Source organism: Uranotaenia lowii, chromosome 2, assembly GCF_029784155.1.
Source record: "Uranotaenia lowii strain MFRU-FL chromosome 2, ASM2978415v1, whole genome shotgun sequence".
NCBI classification, from domain to species: domain Eukaryota; kingdom Metazoa; phylum Arthropoda; class Insecta; order Diptera; family Culicidae; genus Uranotaenia; species Uranotaenia lowii.
Window position 1 is genome coordinate 300,015,875 of NC_073692.1, and position 17,894 is coordinate 300,033,768.

The window sequence follows — 17,894 nt, forward strand, 5'->3', positions numbered from 1 at the left end:
TCCACTCTTCATGAGGCAGCTTCATATTCAGGCAATCGAGAATCGAGAAGTTAACGCGGACGGATCGAACCAAAAACTTGACCGTTCAACACGGCACACAGAACGAGACTCCTGTGTTATTTGTGTAGCATAAATTTTTACGTTTAGCACAACCAGTTTAATGAGTGCTCTTCCGGAGATTTGAAGTGATTCAAAGAGTTTTATATTTATATATTTGTAAATTTATCTCAAAAGCAACACACATGACTTATCAAAAACGCGTAAAAATATGAATTCCAATTTAAAGATGTGCAATCTAGCCTGATCGTCTCCTGTTTTGCCATCTTGATCGAGAACTGTCACCTTATTTTATGACAGTTTTTAGAATCAAGCACTGCTTGCCTCTGTAAGACCAAGCCCACCGCAAGTTGCTATTTCTGTCGGTATTTTAGAAGTTTTGATTGGTTGCGTTTTTATCTACTTACTTATTTTCGCACCCATTGTTGCGATCCAGGTTGGTAATTGTATTTGTTTATTTTCGGATAGCAACTACCGGCTGCGTTGCTACCGGGTTGCTACATAAACGCATCCTGTAACAACCTACTGCTCGAATGCTATTTCTTGAATCAAGTTAGCGACTGTTGGTGCGATGATGGGTTGATAAATATGTTGCTGAATGTACTCGATTCGCGGTTTAGCAACCATTGGTGGGCTTGGTCTAAAACATGCGAAAAAAAGCAACCAGATGGCAAATTGCTAAATTGCCGGTCTATCAAGGCAATTGTTTTTAGAGCAGTAATTAGAAGTATTTAAACTTCTCTGTGAAATGTTTTAAGTCACGAGTTAGCGGATTTATTGAAAAGGAAAGTCGATGGCATTTTTTTTTGTTTTTTTTTTCAAAGATTTTTCAATATAGTAAGTAAGCGCTCCAAAGAAAGTTTTGTCCTCCGGCTGCTGAAAATTTTGAAGCACTTATCTGCCAGGGCTAGCAAAAATTCAAATTATCGGTTTGAATTGAATATACTGCCGATGTAAATTATCCCAAAAAAAAATGACAGAAATGTCAGAAATAAATGACATATCGCTTGAAATTCTCCTAAAAGTTCCAGATGTGAGCTTGTAAATTCATTAGAAAGAGCTTAGCAGACACATGATTAAGAGGATGTCGCATAAAAGGTGCATTGAAATTCCGTTTTTAATACTTTTGCCCTTCAGAAGACGATGGAAGTATCTGAATAACTTTTACGTTACATGGGTACTAGACTTTGTATGGGAAACTCAAAACCTGAAAAATATTATGCGCTGCAGGCTAAAATTGATCCTAGGCCTAATACAAGATCTCATGCCAAATTTGGGCTAGATTGGATCACACGAAAGGGTCTCTCAACGAGCCTGAAGTTTGTATGGGACATTTTGTTCTGGGGAAACATATAACACCAGTTTTTCATCCATAATTATCCCAAGTAACTAGTTAAGTTTTATTTCAACCTTAACAGTTTGCTTAAGACTTTTTCCTAAAGCTACTTTATAAGCTAAAGCGCATTCTACGCTACAAGCACAACTACTTTAAAGCTAACATATGGACTAGGTAGGCCCTATTTTGTTAACGTTTTTAAAGCTTATTCTATACGCTATAATACAACATCCTACAGAATAGTTTTATTCGACCTTATAGACATGGCATCAAGAAACCCTTCAGAGCCCTCTTAAGGCTATACACAGCTCTTTTAAAACTACGTCACGGATTCTGATAGGAATTTTACTGTCGCAGCTGTGGAATCTGATAGAAATTTTACTGAGGGAGCTTTCTGTTCCGTGTTTTTTTCTCGTATCATCACTTACCCACCCAAGCATTTGGTGTTTGGTAAAGATTCCATTAAAAATATTAAAAAATATTCTCATTTTCATTTTCAATATATGGCGTTCAGACAGTTAATTTGAAAATTTTGAGGCAGTTTTAAAACAGTTTAAAAATGGTTTTAAGCCGGTTAGAAAAATGTTTTAATAATTTAATAAAACAATTTCAAACAACAGTTTTGAAATGATTTTAAGAGACCTTGAATCACAACTTCGTTTGACGTTTCTCTAAATGGAATACACGCTCATGATGGATTTATTCTTTTTTTAGATAGAGAAGTTTTTCGTTAAAAAATGTGGACATTTAGATTTGTTGCTTGGCACAAGGCATTCATGCAACTTTTTGTTTTTTTTCCTTTTGACTAAGATAAAAGGATGGTCAATTATCTTTAAATAACAAGTAGGTATTGTTATCAAATAATCTCAGACTATTTTGGAATAGATAATTTTCTGCCATCAAAAGCCTTGCCTCAAAGCTTAATAGTAACCCGCATAAATGAGGATTATAAAGAAACGATTTCTTAAATCGTCAAACGACGATTTATGAAGCGTAATAAAAGGTTTAGCAAACGATCATAAAAGTTGTAAAATACATTGCCTGAATCGTGAATTCCGAAAAGATTGGGTTTTGGATATGTTGTTAGGTTATGTAACTGATAAAAACTGTTAAAACAATTGTACGGGAAAACTTTTCTGCAAACAGTATGCTGACGGTTTAGGCCAGGGGTGGAAAACAGGAAAAATACATCATAAATCAATATTAAAACTCAAAAAAGCCATTTGGCTTATTATGTGTTACTTGGGTATGGTTCCCTTCGGCCGATTTCTTTTGAAAACGGGTTTTCTTAAAACTCAATAATGAAAAATATTTCATTCGAAAACAATAATTTCATTCGAATTCATATAAAAAAGTTTTTAGGCTTAAAAAATGGGATAACTTTTTTAAGGATGGTATTCATCATTGTTAATGATTCGGGGCGGTCGAACATTTTGACGCAGCAACAAATTTGGGCCACTTTAATGTGTACCTGGAAAACATATTTGCAGCCAAATGTGGACTTCGGAATCCCGTATTTAAGTTAGTATACGACTCTTGGTTGCTTGGGTATGGTACCTCAAAAAGATGACATAGTCTCGAAATTTTAACCAATGCAGCTAAAGACCTTTGTATGTCGGGATAAGGGCGCACAACTGACATGACTTTTGAAATAGATTATGATATTAACATGACTCTCTACTTAGATTTCGTCCATTCATCGATATAGTAATCTCTGCTGAGGGCAATTCAAGTTCGAGGATTACTTGCATTGAAAGAGAGAATCCAAGAAAAAAAAACAAAATATGAAACTTCGAGTGACCCCAAATGGCTGCTGGCTGCAGCCTAGGTTTTCTCCTCAAAAGTTCCGCAAATGATTAATGATCTGCTATAGGGTAAGTCGGGTGGCTGCCTAATTGGCACCAGTTTCTCGGTGGCTTTTGGCCCAATCGCTGAACCGAAGACCGCCAACAGACACATAGATACACGTGCCTGCGCCCCAATCATCCGCATGTGACTTTTAACAAATCAAACATAAATGGTCGATACGCCCGCAGACAGTTCTCGCGGTCAAAAGAGACTCTCGGATCGGATCCCAAACGTCGTCAGCCGTCGTAATTAGCTGCCATTCGAGGGACTGATTTTTTTTCTCTTGCCTCTGACCATTTCAAACTTCCATACCTTCATATAAGGAAACGCTTGATCTTTAGGCGTTAATCGACCGATTTGGTGACCTCCGACGTTCAATGCAAATACAGCTCCAAATTTGCTCCATCGATTGATGTCGACCTGGCGAGGTGTTTATGTGTCGATTGTAAAAGTCATTCCACAATAATAATGCTGCTCACTCAGGTGGTGGTCGAATATCTTTCAATAAAATCATATCGCCCCTACGAATGGAACGATTAGGCCGGTTGAGGTTATAAAAAATGGCGGGTCCCAATAAAGATGTTTGACCAACGACGACGCGATCGGAAGGAGGAACTTTGCGGTTGCCGATGATAGGCAGTTTTATTTTTCCTCCTACAATAAACGAAAAAGGAAGCCAGAAGGAGGTGGGTCTCAATATGTCGATGAAGCCCCCGCGATTTTACGCTCATACACTGCAGAGACAAGCACGGGAACGAACTTTGATCTTGATCTAGGGTTTCTGAAAGCTTGAAAGCTCCTGGCTGTCTGTCAAGCCAGAAGCCAACAGCCAACGTCGGAAAGGGGTTTGACTGGTGGCGGTATTGTACCAAATTGGTTTGACCTTTTTTACGGAATGGTCTCAGAGCGAGTGCGAACGTTATGGAACTACAATTGTGGCGTAAGACGAAACCGAATAGTCGATGGTGGTCTTACCTCCTTCGCAGACAGAGGGTCATTTCCGAGTCCATTCTGTAAATAGAGAGAGAGAGAACGAAAAAAAATGGTAAGAATGAAAGGTTTTTGCTAATGGCTGCGATTTCGAGATCAAGGCTGCTGTTCACGCTTTATTGGTTACAGATAATTTAAAGGCATAATCACATTTTAGTTTAATTTCTTATTATAACACAAGGCAATAAAAGTTACATTTTGCCGAGATGCAAAGAACTTAACGACTAATTTTATCTAATTTGGAGACGCTGATTCCAAAAATTAATTTTTTTAGCAGCTCTAGTTTTCGAGATAATTTTGGAAAATAGTTGAAAATGCGTTTAATCATTTTTTACACTTTTTCGGCAAAACTGTAGAACATTAAAAAAAAAAACTTTCCCGAACAACGCGAGTTAATTTGACTTCGAAGGAAAAAGTTTAAGAATTTTTCTTACTGTATATTTTTCCAAATTTATAAGAACTTAAAAACCAAACTGAATCTTAGTTATTTCTAAAAGCATAAGTTAAATCGTTTTGTAGTCTTCAAGAAAGTGCTTTAATGAATTAAAAATGTGTACGTAACTATGTAAGCATGTTGATTACCCACAAGGGGTGCACGGATTCACCGTAGTTTCTACCCAAACAAGTATGTTCTCACGTGCATTTTTTTCAGAATATTTAGTTCGACAAATCTCCAATGCAACGCGTACAACAAACCTGGACCCTATGGCTTCGTAGAAACTATTGCGTGTGTTGATATGAGTATATTTTGGAAGAACGATTCAAACAAGTGGGCTTATTTACTTACAGGTATTTTGGGCATCCGACCTGATCAGCTGGCAACTGATTTAACATTCTTATTAAATATATAGTCAGTTATGAGAGGAAACACATCTTACCTGAGGGAAACTTATGAGTTTCAAACCCAAAAGTTTTCTAGCTGATACCGGGAATCTAACTCAGTAAGCCTGGCATACCCAAACCAGACTCGCGTCAGCCTATACGCTAGACCACATTGGCGCTTCGGTTGTGTAATTGAACAATTTGATACATTATAAAAGTTTGCAACTCTAGTAACTGCCGCTCATTATAAATTTTAAACGCAAATTTTTTCTTAAGTTTTTAATCCATGTGTTTTAATAATTTTTCAGTTGAGCTGATTTTTTCAAATCTATCCTCAGTTTTGTTTCATATATAACGTTATTAATGCAGTGAAACATTGATCAAAAAATAGTCAAAACTTCATTTTACTGTCGTTTTCCTGAAAGATGTACAAATCATAAACCCGAATATTTAAAATAAAGATTTTGAGACTTTGTAAAGTCTTTGGCTCAAAGACTCAGAAATCCAACAGTTCAAATCTGCACAGTTTCAAACAAATAAAATAGAAATGATTTTCTTGGTTTCATCATCATTTCTGATATTTTTACAAGATATACTCGTTTTTCCAACTCATTCACAAGAGCATTCAATAAATTCCTTTCTACAATTCTAATGAAGCTCTCCATTGAATTGATTGTAAAATTTTCTAAAGAGTCTTTCATAGGTTCTAGTCATCTACAATAAAACAAATGTATTTATAGTTGAGTTGGACTTTATAAATTAGTATATTTAATGACCTAAATATACATATGTACCTTATACAAATCCAAACTGTTTGCTTGATCAACATGAAATTTGGCCGAGTGATGTTTTCGGATCGAGAAAGGGTGTTATGTTTTCGGATTTTCGTGATTTTAAGAATCTCCATTCAGAAATGCTCTTCGGATTGTCGTGATTTTAAGAATCTCCATTCAGAAATGCTCTTAAAATCGTCTGTCGCTAAAATTTGATTTATTTTCTGCATATCCTTCATCTCAACCCTACATTCCTTCTACCATCTATTCTCAATTAAAATTTTCTACGTGTCGCTTTTGTTTTTGAGAGAGGTTTTAGTAATACTTTGGAACTCCCCCCATCTTGGGAAATTGAGCCTCCCATAAAATTTTACTTTTTTCTTCCAAGTCATGGCACGCATTTTTCAACCGATTTTTTACCTTTTCCGGGATTACTTTTTCATCATCACGAACCGAGCATTAGAAACGGCCAATCATAGTCTATATGGTCTCGAAAAAAATCAAAACCTGCTGGTTAGTTCTGGAAACGAAACATTTTTGGCGCGCATTTCTGTTCCAAGCACGTGGATTCGGTACGAATAGTTGGATGCAATTATTAAAACGCAACTAGCCCACCAGGATTGTGTTTATGAGAACAAATATTGTGTGAGAAATAATCATAAATTACTATTTGAACTGTCACTTTTCTCGAGTCTATTTCATATTCTTTAGAACAAAGTATTAAAAGAAAATAAAATGAATTTAATTCAAAGTTATTAGTTAAAGAAGTATAAATTTTACAACTTGATGAATGTATTCAGTCGACAATATTGAACATAATTCAAATATTGGGTAGTATTTTATATTCTAATTTAAAATTTCTCGGATTTTTTCTAACAATGGCTGTCTTACGGAGTCAATTATTCCGTTGTATGAGTAGAAAAATTTTATGAGTATATTTTTAATAATTTTTTTTAATGAATGAATGAGCTTAGATATTTTGGTTTTTAATAATTGATTGATTGAAGTGCGTTTATTTGGGATGATAAAATGACTAAGCAAGAGTAGACATTTTACATTACCAGTTCAGTAAATAATCAAATAAGTTGTTGTGGTTCAGTGGTTATGAATGAAAAATACTGAAACAAAAAATCTAAATAAACTATGGACCATTAGACCGCTCCCAGCTTTGTATGGAAATTCTATATTTATAAATTTTAAAACCTCCCATAACTTTTTTTTAAATTATTTTTTCTGCCAGAAAAAGCAATAAAGATTATGGAAGCGAATAATTTAGTCCTGAATAAGCGCGACCAGTTTTAATTTTGTATGGAAATTTGTATTGGATAACAGTTTTTTTCATTCAAAAATCACCAGAGATGTAATGAAAATTTAAAAAATCACAAAAAAAAACTTCTTTTCACAGCCAATGAGTGTGTTGATTTATACAACCTTGGCAAAAACATTTCATGAAATTATTGAAAACTCTAGCAAATAAATTTAGATTTTACATTGGTTTACATTTTTTATGAAATACTTAGCTTCTTCTCTTGTTAGCTAAAAATGAAGCTTCAGAATAGACAATACCAATAGACAAACATCATTTCAAGCTAATTTTAATTTCCTCAATGATTTAATATGCATATTTGTCTTCTTCCACACGAAATTGCAACGCGTTGCGCTTTCAATGAAAAACCAAATCATCTCAAATTTAATACTGATTCTTTGCGATCCAAGAAGCATCTAAAAAATATATGTGATAAAAAAGACATTTTTTCCAGCGGTCTCAGCTCACTGCTCAGAATATTTGGGGTCAGAAGTAGAGCGATCGGACAACGAGTTATAAAAAGTAGGACTTCTCCGACCAAGGTAGGATTCTTGTGAGCCTTCCCTTAACGTTAACCCGTATTTTTTGACCAGGAATTTCAAAAAGTACCTATCTACTGATTTCTATGTATCCCTCGAAAGATTCAGGGTCAGATCCTAACGTCTTGTGAATCTCGAAAATAGCTGTATGGATAGTTGAATAAATTGTTCCCATCTAAGTGCAAATATAGTCAATTTGATTTGAAATTAAACAGGAAAAATCAATAATTCATAAATCATTTCGCACTTACTAAATGAATTAAAAATATTTAGATCAAATACTCGAAGACTATCTTCAGTGATGTCAGAAAATGTTATCTATTCAGATTTCCAAAAAATGTAGAAATTAATTTTTTTTGAAGCGTTGTATCCCTGAAACTAGAATATCTAGCCAAAATCTGAATGCTTGATAAATGGAAGGCAATAGAAAAATTCAAAATCAGTTTTTGGTTTTCATGTAGGTTTGTTGGTTCTTTATTTATTAATTTATTTACAAGCTGACCTGGTGTATTTTACTGCACCCTTAAAAAATTAATGAAATTTCGGAGAATTTTGATATTATGATTTATTTGTTCATCTTTATAAATAAGTTTTAATATCATTCAAATGCAACCACCTAAAATTAATGCTCCAGTTTGAGTTTGAAATAGTTATACGAACATTATTTTTTCTTATTTAATAATACGATTTTTTTTTCATTTTCAAAACCTGATCTAAAATTTATTCTTCGATCGCACAGAAAGAAAGGTCCTAAATCATTGAAGTAATATTTTTCGTATGCATTTAAACTCTCCCGTTATATATGGTTTTTTTCACTTCATAAATTTTCGTTTTGTTACATATACATACATCGTATGGGTACCCCCTTGCTGTTCATCTCCGGGAAGAAGAGAGGGGTGCTTGGCAAATTTGCTTTTACTTTCTTGATTAGTTTTTGAGCTATACAACAAAATTTATATTATATGCCCCTACTCGCATAACAGTCCCATATGAATTTTCGTCATTTTTCATCTAACCTGACAGTTCGTCATTTTGAACGTAGGGCTTTAATATAAAACAATAAAAAAAGAGATTTTGTTCTAGAAATTTCGAAAAAAATATCGACTTGTGGCTGTCCCATATGGAATATACCCGCATAACAGTCTCATATGTGAAATACCATGGATTTGGTTACTTTTCAATGCTTCTTTCGGCGAAATAGTCTTTGATTTATTGCTTTGAATCATTTAAAAAAGATTTAACTCACTTGATGTCGAATTATGCACCCTAGTGTTCGAAGCCAGGTCAGTAAGAAGGAAGGAATGTCTTCCTAAGCGAAAAACTATCAGATGCATTAAAAAATCGTAAAAAGATTGAATTTATAATGCGGAATTCACGATATTTTTTCAAAAGTATGTTTCTTCTAATGAAAATTGTATTTAAAGGTTCAAAAATGATCAAATTTAAGTCTTAGAAAGAAGCTTGGTGAGAAAAACATATTCTGCATGGGACTGTTATGTAGATTGAAAAAAGGTTTGAAATATGCTCGCATAACAGTCCCATAACAAAAAAATGGTGCTCCCGACCTTACCAATGACCTAATTTCAAAAATTTCGGTTCTTACGATTTATTATGACAACCTAGAACACATTCCATCAAATGTTTTTCGTTTATGCTGAAAGTTGTGGTCACAATTTTAAAATTTATTCCAAAACAGAAAAAGCTGATTTTCTCGCTTGCTTGTTTTTACATATGGGACTGATATGAAAGTAGGGGCAGTTCTTGAGCTACACAACAGATATTTTTAGGGAATCACCCCACTGTGAGGCTGGAAGGGCTCAAATAATACCAAATTCCATTTCATTTTCCTTTTGAGTTTTCGAAATATGACAAAACATTTATTTATTTGGTAACAAATCAACGGATCACATGTTGATCCCAATGATTATGGGAGTCCTATTCATCCGGTTCCTTCTTTTCACTGGAAAAGAGAAGAAGGGTCTTAAATAATCATTAAAACATCACAACATCAAATACATATGTTTCTATTTGCTAGATTAGTTCTCGAGTTATGCAAAAAATTTTAGGGAACCGCTCTCTCTCTCCTTTTTATGTCCGACTAGAAGGAGGTGAGTGACGGAGTGCCAAATGAACATAAAAACTCTTTTCGTACTGAAATACCCTTCTTTTAATCATTTGATTAGTGTTCAAGTCACGCAAATCAAAATATAAGGGAGTTTGTAAACGCTTCTCAACCACCCACTGAAAAATGGAAAGGGTCTAAAATCGTTGTTTAATTTGTTAGATAAGTTCTCGAGTTATTTTAAAAATTGTATGAGAGACTTTTCCTATCTTCCTATTTCCTCACTGGAATAAAGGAAGGGTACCAAATGATCATGGAAACATTTATGGTACCCAAATATTGTGAACTGCAAATTCGGTTCCATTTTGTTGATTAGTTTTCAAGTTAGGAAAAAAAATATGGGAACCCCCCTTGGCACTTTGTATTTCCGCATTAGAAAGAGAAAAGGATGCTAAATCGTCATAGAGAAATTCAAACTACCCAAATATCTTTCCATGTCAAATTTGGTTCCATTTACTTCATAAGTTTTTGAGCTACGCAAAAAATATAGATGCTCCCTTCCCGATTACTTCCTCCCAATGTTAGAAAAGACAGGTCAATTAGTCATATAAACATTTCTCGTATTCATATACCCTCCCATGCCAAATTTGGTTTCATTTGCTTGATTAATTCTCGAGTTGTGCCAACATTTTCATTGGAAACCCGCAAAAAATATATAAGTAGGAGCCCCCATCCTTTTTCTATTTCTTCACTAAAATAAAGGAGGGGTACTCAACCATAATCGAAACATTTTTCAAATCAAAATACCCTTCCATGCCAAATTTGATTCCATTTTTGATGTTTGGTCCATTAACACCCGAAAAAACGAACATTTTGTGAAGAAATGATACGTTAAGTGACCAATGATTGTGGGGGGACTGGAAACAAAACTGCTTCCGTTGATCCACCCAAAGCACCAGCTCAGCCACTAAAGGAATCAGAATATGGACCAAGGCCAGAATCGTTCACCTGCAGCTTGCGCTCTAGGAACAGAGAGTGAACAATTTCTGACCAATAAAAATCAGCCAGTTCGGATCTCCTAGGAACTTTTAGCTTGGTAACTTGCAACGTCGATGACTAAGCCAGAGCTGGTGCATTGGATCTCCCAAGTGCACCCTTCGCCGAATGCGATCGACAGCCGGCTGAACAAAACTTGAACGACTGCCGATCGGCTGGACAGAACGACGACGATCTGTCCTATTCAAAGTGACATTGTTCTGACACAATGGCAAATGGCGAACCACGCGCTTGGCTCGTTCTGTCATTCTGCATCAAGTTTCCCGACCAACATTGCCATTTCGGTGGCCAACATTTGAGCCCCGCAACCCGAATCCTTGCCGACGTTTTCGTTGGCAGCGGTGGCGGATTTTATGTTGAACTCACGATTCTGGGCACCCCGATTTCGTAACGATTTGTCATTAAAATTGACGTTTCTCATTAGCCAGAGGGAGAGACTCGCTTGGACCCGAAAAAAACTGAGAAAAAATGAAAAGGTGGACCCCAAGTGGTCTAGAATTGTTCTCCATTTCCTGGCTTTAAGTTAGAACCATAAATCAAATGGAAACTTTTGACGGTGATTGTTTTAGGCCCAAATGGGAATACTTACTTTCGCCATTTAGGTCTTTAGGTCGAACGTTTTGATAAATAGTTTTGGAATGCTGACCTATGCGTTTTGACATTTAGTTGATTGGAATTTCCAAAAACAAACTAGAACTTGGCGTTCATTTAGGACCTACATGTAGTAACTGTGTTTTCGAATCAGTTAAAATTCTTAAATGTACTTTTGGGTGTCTCAAAATTGCTCAATATCAGAAAATCCTCAAGCTCAACCTCCAATCTACAGATTAGGGTGTTGCAATTTTACAACTTGGGATATTTTTTTTAACGGCATCCGACGATCTAGTTGAAAATAAATACACAATATTACGACTAAAGATAAAAAAGTATTCAACCAGATGGTCATATGTATGTATGTATGTATGTATGTAGTTGAACCCACCAGTGGCTGATAGGTCTTTCGACCCGAGGCGGTACGGGAAGTCTCGATCACACATTCAAATATTGTTCATGCTTAACTCACAAACAATAATTGCAGCACAACCAAGGGGTCCGTTACCACTGGCTTGGGACAGGTTTGACTCATCTTACTCACTTCAAACTGTTCGAAACAAATAAAGATACCTGGAAAGGTCCCTAAGAAACCTATTCCAGATTCCAAATTTGCCGAGATACTCCGGCTGGCTTGAACCCAAAATCCATTGTATATCAGTTTTCCGCTCGTTTGATGCCCTGTCCAACCTCCCACTAGTCCCCAATAATAGAGTTAAGCTATTTTATTATTTAATATAATGAAATTTAAAACCATCAATGATCAAGTGGTACTTAGCTGATTTTATTCCTTTGTTGATTCCTTTCGCCTTGAAGAAATCCAAGCAATCTACAGTTTTTTTTTTTATTTTATTTCGTCCTTAGGATTTTAACACCTGGATGTCATTCATCCCTCTCTAAACTTTATAGTAAAATTACAATTTATCAAATAACTTAGTTGATTTTAAAAATTTGATCATTTTGTTCTCCTCTTCTGGATCGTTGGATAGTGCGGTGCGCAGGTCGTGATTAATCCCATTCAGTGTTCGTTCTTGGCCGTAGCAGGGGCAGTTGATGATGAGATGTTTTACTGTAATTATCACATGACAGGATGGGCACATGGGGGGCTCGTCCTTGTCCATGAGGTATCCATGGGTAACCCGAGTGTGTCCGATTCTGAGGCGTGTAAGAGCTCTTCGCTCCCAATAGGGTTTTCTGTCGGTCCAGGGTAGGGTGGTATTTTTTATTTCCCGCAGTTTGGATGTTGTATTTCTCAGCCATTTCATTTCCCATCGGTTTCGAACGGCATCCTTGATCCATTTCGTTGCATCTGGGTGTGGGACGTCAGAATTTGGGGGAAGGACCATGCTTCCTTGTGAGGCGAGATGATCAGCTGTTTCGTTGCCAGGGATTTCGGAGTGCCCCGGGATCCAGCAAAGCGTTGCGTTTCTTTCCAATGCCAGTCTGATGATGTCGTCTATCCATGGATGATTTCTGTTGTTTGAGGACACTGCCGTAAGTACGCTCAAGGAATCCGAAAAAATAACAGAAGGGTTAGATGGATGGCAGCATTTATCAAGGGCAACGACAAGGGCGTGTGCCTCGGCGCTGTAAACGGAGCAGATTTCGGGGAGCGGAAGACTCTCTCTGTGGTTTTCGTCGAAAACACCGCATCCAACCTGGCCATTTGGGCTTTTGGATCCGTCGGTGTAAATCTTCCGGTGTGTGGAGTATTTTCGGTTGACCAATTCGAAGAAGTACGGTAGGATCTTTGTACTTCCATCGCCGGCTCGAACTTTCTTCCGCAGGCTAAGGTCAACTTTGGGAAGAGGGGGATTCCAGCTGGGGATTTTTTGATTGGGACGTAGGCTGATGGGAGGAAGTGGAAGGGGACAGGGAAAACTGGTATTGAGGAGTTCTTGGGATCTAAGAATAAATGGCGCGCTAGGTGAACGATTGTGAGATAGCCAGCGGATTGCTTTTGTGGAGAGGGTTTGTAAGGCAACGTGTTCAAATGGTAACAGGCCACTCTCTATCATTAGTGAATCAATAGGACTTGACCTGAATGCAGAACTAATGGTTCGAACGCCTTGGTTGTATAGAGGTGTTAGCATTTCAAGAACCCTACTTCCTCCACGGCTGTAGATGTTTATTCCGTATAGAATAGATGGAAGGAGCCACTGATTTAGGAAACGAAAAAGGATAGGACGAGAGGCATTGCCACAGTTGTGGCTGATGATTTGGAGTATGTTGAGTTTGTTTTTAAAATTTTTACGAACCACATTGGCATGGGTTGTAAATCTTAGTTTGTCGTCAATGTGTACACCAAGGATGCGGGTAGAACGAACTATTGCAATGTTGTTATTGTTCATGGTTAGGGGGGGTAGCTTAGAGAGTTTTCTTCTATTGGGGCCAAGGTGGAGAAGTTTTGATTTATTGGCCGAAAAAGAGAAGCCTGCGCTCGGTGCCCATTTGGCAATTGAGTCCACAGCAATTTGGAGTTTGCGGCGGGCTAGCCTGGGAAATGCGGCTTCAGCGGTTATTAATATGTCGTCAGCAAAGACTAATATATTTGTATTAGGGGGGATACATGGAAAGACGGTTTGCATTGCGATAAGGAAGAGTGTGGGGGAGATTACCGACCCTTGTGGTACACCATCGTTGATGATTTTGTGGGTGGAGTACTTTCCATCGAGAAAAACTCGAAAGCGACGGTTCTGCAGAAAACTTTTGATATAATTGCCCAGGTGTCCAACTATTCCCCAGTTCAGCAGTGTTTCAAGGATCAGTTTCCGGTTTACTCGATCGAATGCTTTCGAGAGATCGAGCGAGAGACATTCGATATGCATATTTCTCTGAGTTGCATCTTCGAGAGTTTGTTCTAGGCAGGAGAGATGGTCATCGGTGCTAAGCCCTGGACGGAATGCAAACTGTCGAGGGTCTAGTAGGTTTTTGGATTCTAGGACATACAGTAGTCGTCGGTTAATCATTTTTTCCAGGAGTTTACCCATACAATCTAATAGCGTTATGGGACGATAATTTTCTAACAGATGGAGATTTTGCTTTGGTTTCGGAATTGGGATGACTAGACCTTCCTTCCACCGGTCGGGAATCGAACCTGTCTTCCAGATATCGTTGAATAGGCCGAGGAGATGGAGTTTGCCAATTAGGGGTAGGTATTTTAGTAGCGGATAGTTTATGCCGTCGGGTCCAGCTGATAGACCTTTCATTTTACTAAGAGCTGTCTCAAATTCCGCCAAACTAAAGTCGTCATTGTATCCTTGGTGGTCATTTGTGTCGAAAGATATATCAAAAGCAGCGTTGGTACTTCCGGGAGGACAACTAACAGACTGAAAAGTGTCACCAAAAGCTTCTGCAAGACATTGAGGATCGTTGCTGAACTTGTTGTTAAGAAGAATGTGAAATTGGCTTCGACGATTTTCCCCATTCAGTCGTTTCAATTTGTTCCACAATTTGGAAGAGGGAGTTTCCGGTTGAATTTCGTCTAGGAAATCATTCCAACTCTTTTCTTTGGCTGATTTAACAGCAGCCCGAGCAGATGATCGTGCGATTTTGAACTCTGCTAAGGCTTCGCATTTTCGTGGGTCATCATTGGGAATTCGACGAAGGGCACGCAATTTCTTTCAACGCAACTTGACGGCGTTTTTCACTTCAGGGCCCCACCAAAGGACGGATGTTTTCCCCGGTACCCCAGAGGTTTGAGGGATTGACATGACAGCTGATTTCGTTATTAAGTCGGTAAAGGAGTCAATATTGGTGGGTGGACTCGTTTGAATATTATTCTCAATTTCGATTTGGTAGGTGGTCCAGTCGGCTTCTTGTAGTTTTCAGCGGGGGCGAGCGGTGATTTGTGGTGTTGACCCTTCGATGGTTATGTGGATGGGGAGATGATCACTACCACAGTCATCTTCGATGGTGTACCAATTGAATCTAGGACCTAGTACCCAGGAGACAAGGGTAAGGTCGAGGACAGAGGTGTTCCCAGAGGAGGGGTCTATACGTGTGGGGCTACAGTTGTTTAAAGTTGTTAGATTATTGGAGATGATAAAGTCCTCAAGGAACAAACCTTTACGACAAGAGCGGGAGCTTCCCCATAGGGTAGAGTGGGCGTTAAAATCTCCCATGATAATTAAGGGGGGAGGTAGTTGTTTATAGATAGTTTCAAGACCGTCAGTGAAATCTTGATAGCTGATTGAGGGGGAGCAATAGAGAGATACAACAGTGATTTCAAGTGGGGATTCAAGACGGGCGCATATACTGCTGAATGGGGATGAGAGTGGTATTAATTTGTAGGGAAGGCCAGTTTTTATTGCAAGACCAGCGCCTTGGCCAGATGGGTCTATTATGGTTGTGTAACCCTTTATTTGATTAGATAGTTTGGATGAGTGTAGAGTTTCTTGGAGGGCAAGTATTGTGGGTTGATATTTGGCTATTAAAAGTTCAATTTCAAGTGAACGAGCTTTCAATCCACGGAGGTTCCATTGGATTGCGAAATTGATTTTGTTTTTCCTAGCAGGGGTTCGTGGGTGAGAGGAGTGGTTTGGGGAGTTCATAGGTTGGGTGAATGTAGCCATTTTTATTTAAAAGGAGGAAATGGTTGGTGTGACTTACCGCTGCTGGAACGTGGGAGGTGTGGGGACGAGTTGACCTTGCCTGTGTTGGATGAATTTGCTTGGTTGTCCTGGGAGTGTTGAGTTAGGTGCTTTACTGGATTCCGTTCTCGCATTTTCTTTGAAGGGTTCCTTTTCTTTTCCGTGGTGGCCACGGAACTATTTTCACTGTTGGTTTGGGACTCCTCGGAAGAAGTATTTCTGGTGCGCTTGGGGGTGGTTAGGTGTGTGGTGGAAGAACGAGTGGTGGTCATACTGGCGTCACTGGCGGTTTCGTCATCGTCACTGGTTTGTTTTTCTTGAGATTTTTTGGTGAACATGGCGAGTTGTGCGGTCAGGAGAGCTACCTGTTTTCGAAGTTGGAGAATTTCCAGTTCCTGGTTAGAGATGTTCCGTTCTTTGGTTAGCCGTTGTTGGAGATTACTGGAAGCGGTCTGACGGTTCCGGAGTTCTTTTGTGGCTTCTCGGTGGGAAATTCCAGCGTCGGTTCGGATTTTGATAATATCCTGTTCTTCCTTGAAAGCAGGACACATACGGCTGTTGGTTGGATGGTCATTTTGGCAATTAACGCAATGGGGTTCGTTCTCGCAGGAGGCATGGACTTCCTTGTCACCACAGGTCATACAGATAGGATCCTGCTTGCAGTTTTTCTTGGTGTGGCCAAAGGTGCCACATTGCAGGCACAGCATTGGGCGGGAATAGTAGGGTCGGGTTGGCGTTTGGATGTAACCGAATCGAACAAATCGGGGCACAACGGTTCCTTGTATGGTGAGTACCATGGTGTGGGTGGGTGTAATTTTGCCATCCACCTTCTTCTGAAAGCGGTAAACGTCGATGATTCCTTGGCTTGAAAGATCCTTGGTTAGAAGCTCGTTGCTTGCGCCTTCCACCTCCAGGCAAGTCACAACACATTTGCAAGTGTTGAGTGTCGGATGATGGGTGATGGTGACGGGAGTGGAATCGATTAGCTGGTTCATTTTGAGTAATTTTTCTACTTGCTGGGCTGATCGTACCTTCAGCAAGTAGGCGCTTCCGTTTTCCGCTGGGTTTCCTCCGATGATTTTTCCGACTGCCTGCTCGATGGACTTTGAGATGATAAATGGGTATGTTGGGAGTTTTGCGGGAGCAACAGGCTTGAGCTGGAGAAACTGAATGGCACCGTTTTCACCTTTCGGGTCCATCCATACCGGAATTCTTCTCGCATTTGGATTTGATGGATGAGGCGCTTGACCCCATGGTGGGGGATCATCCCCCATGACGACAAAATTGGCAACTTGTTTGGTACAAGCACCAGAAGCAAGAAATGCCACAGTTGACTATAAAATTCCCTTCGATTGGATGTCCGTGTTAGAGACTACTATCGTACTTTGGACTCGCGCACAGACTAGATTGAAAACACGTCCTGTCGTGTCGGCGGTTCGGTGGGAACTCCAAGCAATCTACAGGAAAAAGCTTCGACGCTGGCACTCTTATTTTACTACTGTACCCGGAAATAATCTCCCTTGTCAGAAAGATACTAAACTTAAAAAAAAATCACTAAAGTTTCTCCACCTTCATCACTGATTCAAAATAACTTTCTTTGAATTTTTAATTCAAATCGATAAAAAAATCCTTCCCGATCTAAATAGACATCTTCTTCACTCCACAAATCGACAAAAATGCACGGATTCAACTCGAATTCTATTACCGGTTTTCCCGAAAATCTATCTACACCAACATCGAGAATTTTCGTTATGTTTAAGTAAATTAATCACTACAATGACTAACTTCGAAAAAAATCTTAATAATGGAAAACAAAAATTTAATTTAAAGACCACAGAAGAAAAACGCGGTCGCCGAAAAACCCATGAGTATTCAACCAGATGGTCATATGACAAATTTATCTGTTTTTTTTAATTGTTTTT

General features: G+C 38.4%; 1 protein-coding gene across 2 annotated transcripts in view; it reads right to left on the reverse strand.

The window, feature by feature from the left end:
- The window catches only part of LOC129750057 (Krueppel-like factor 3), a 582,531-nt gene that overhangs the window by 318,611 nt on the left and 246,026 nt on the right, over positions 1-17,894 (reverse strand). For both annotated transcript variants that reach the window (XM_055745253.1, XM_055745252.1), the window contains exon 2: positions 4,217-4,252. In XM_055745253.1, coding sequence (XP_055601228.1) covers positions 4,217-4,252 — 36 coding nt within the window. The remainder of the gene's footprint in view (positions 1-4,216; positions 4,253-17,894) is intronic.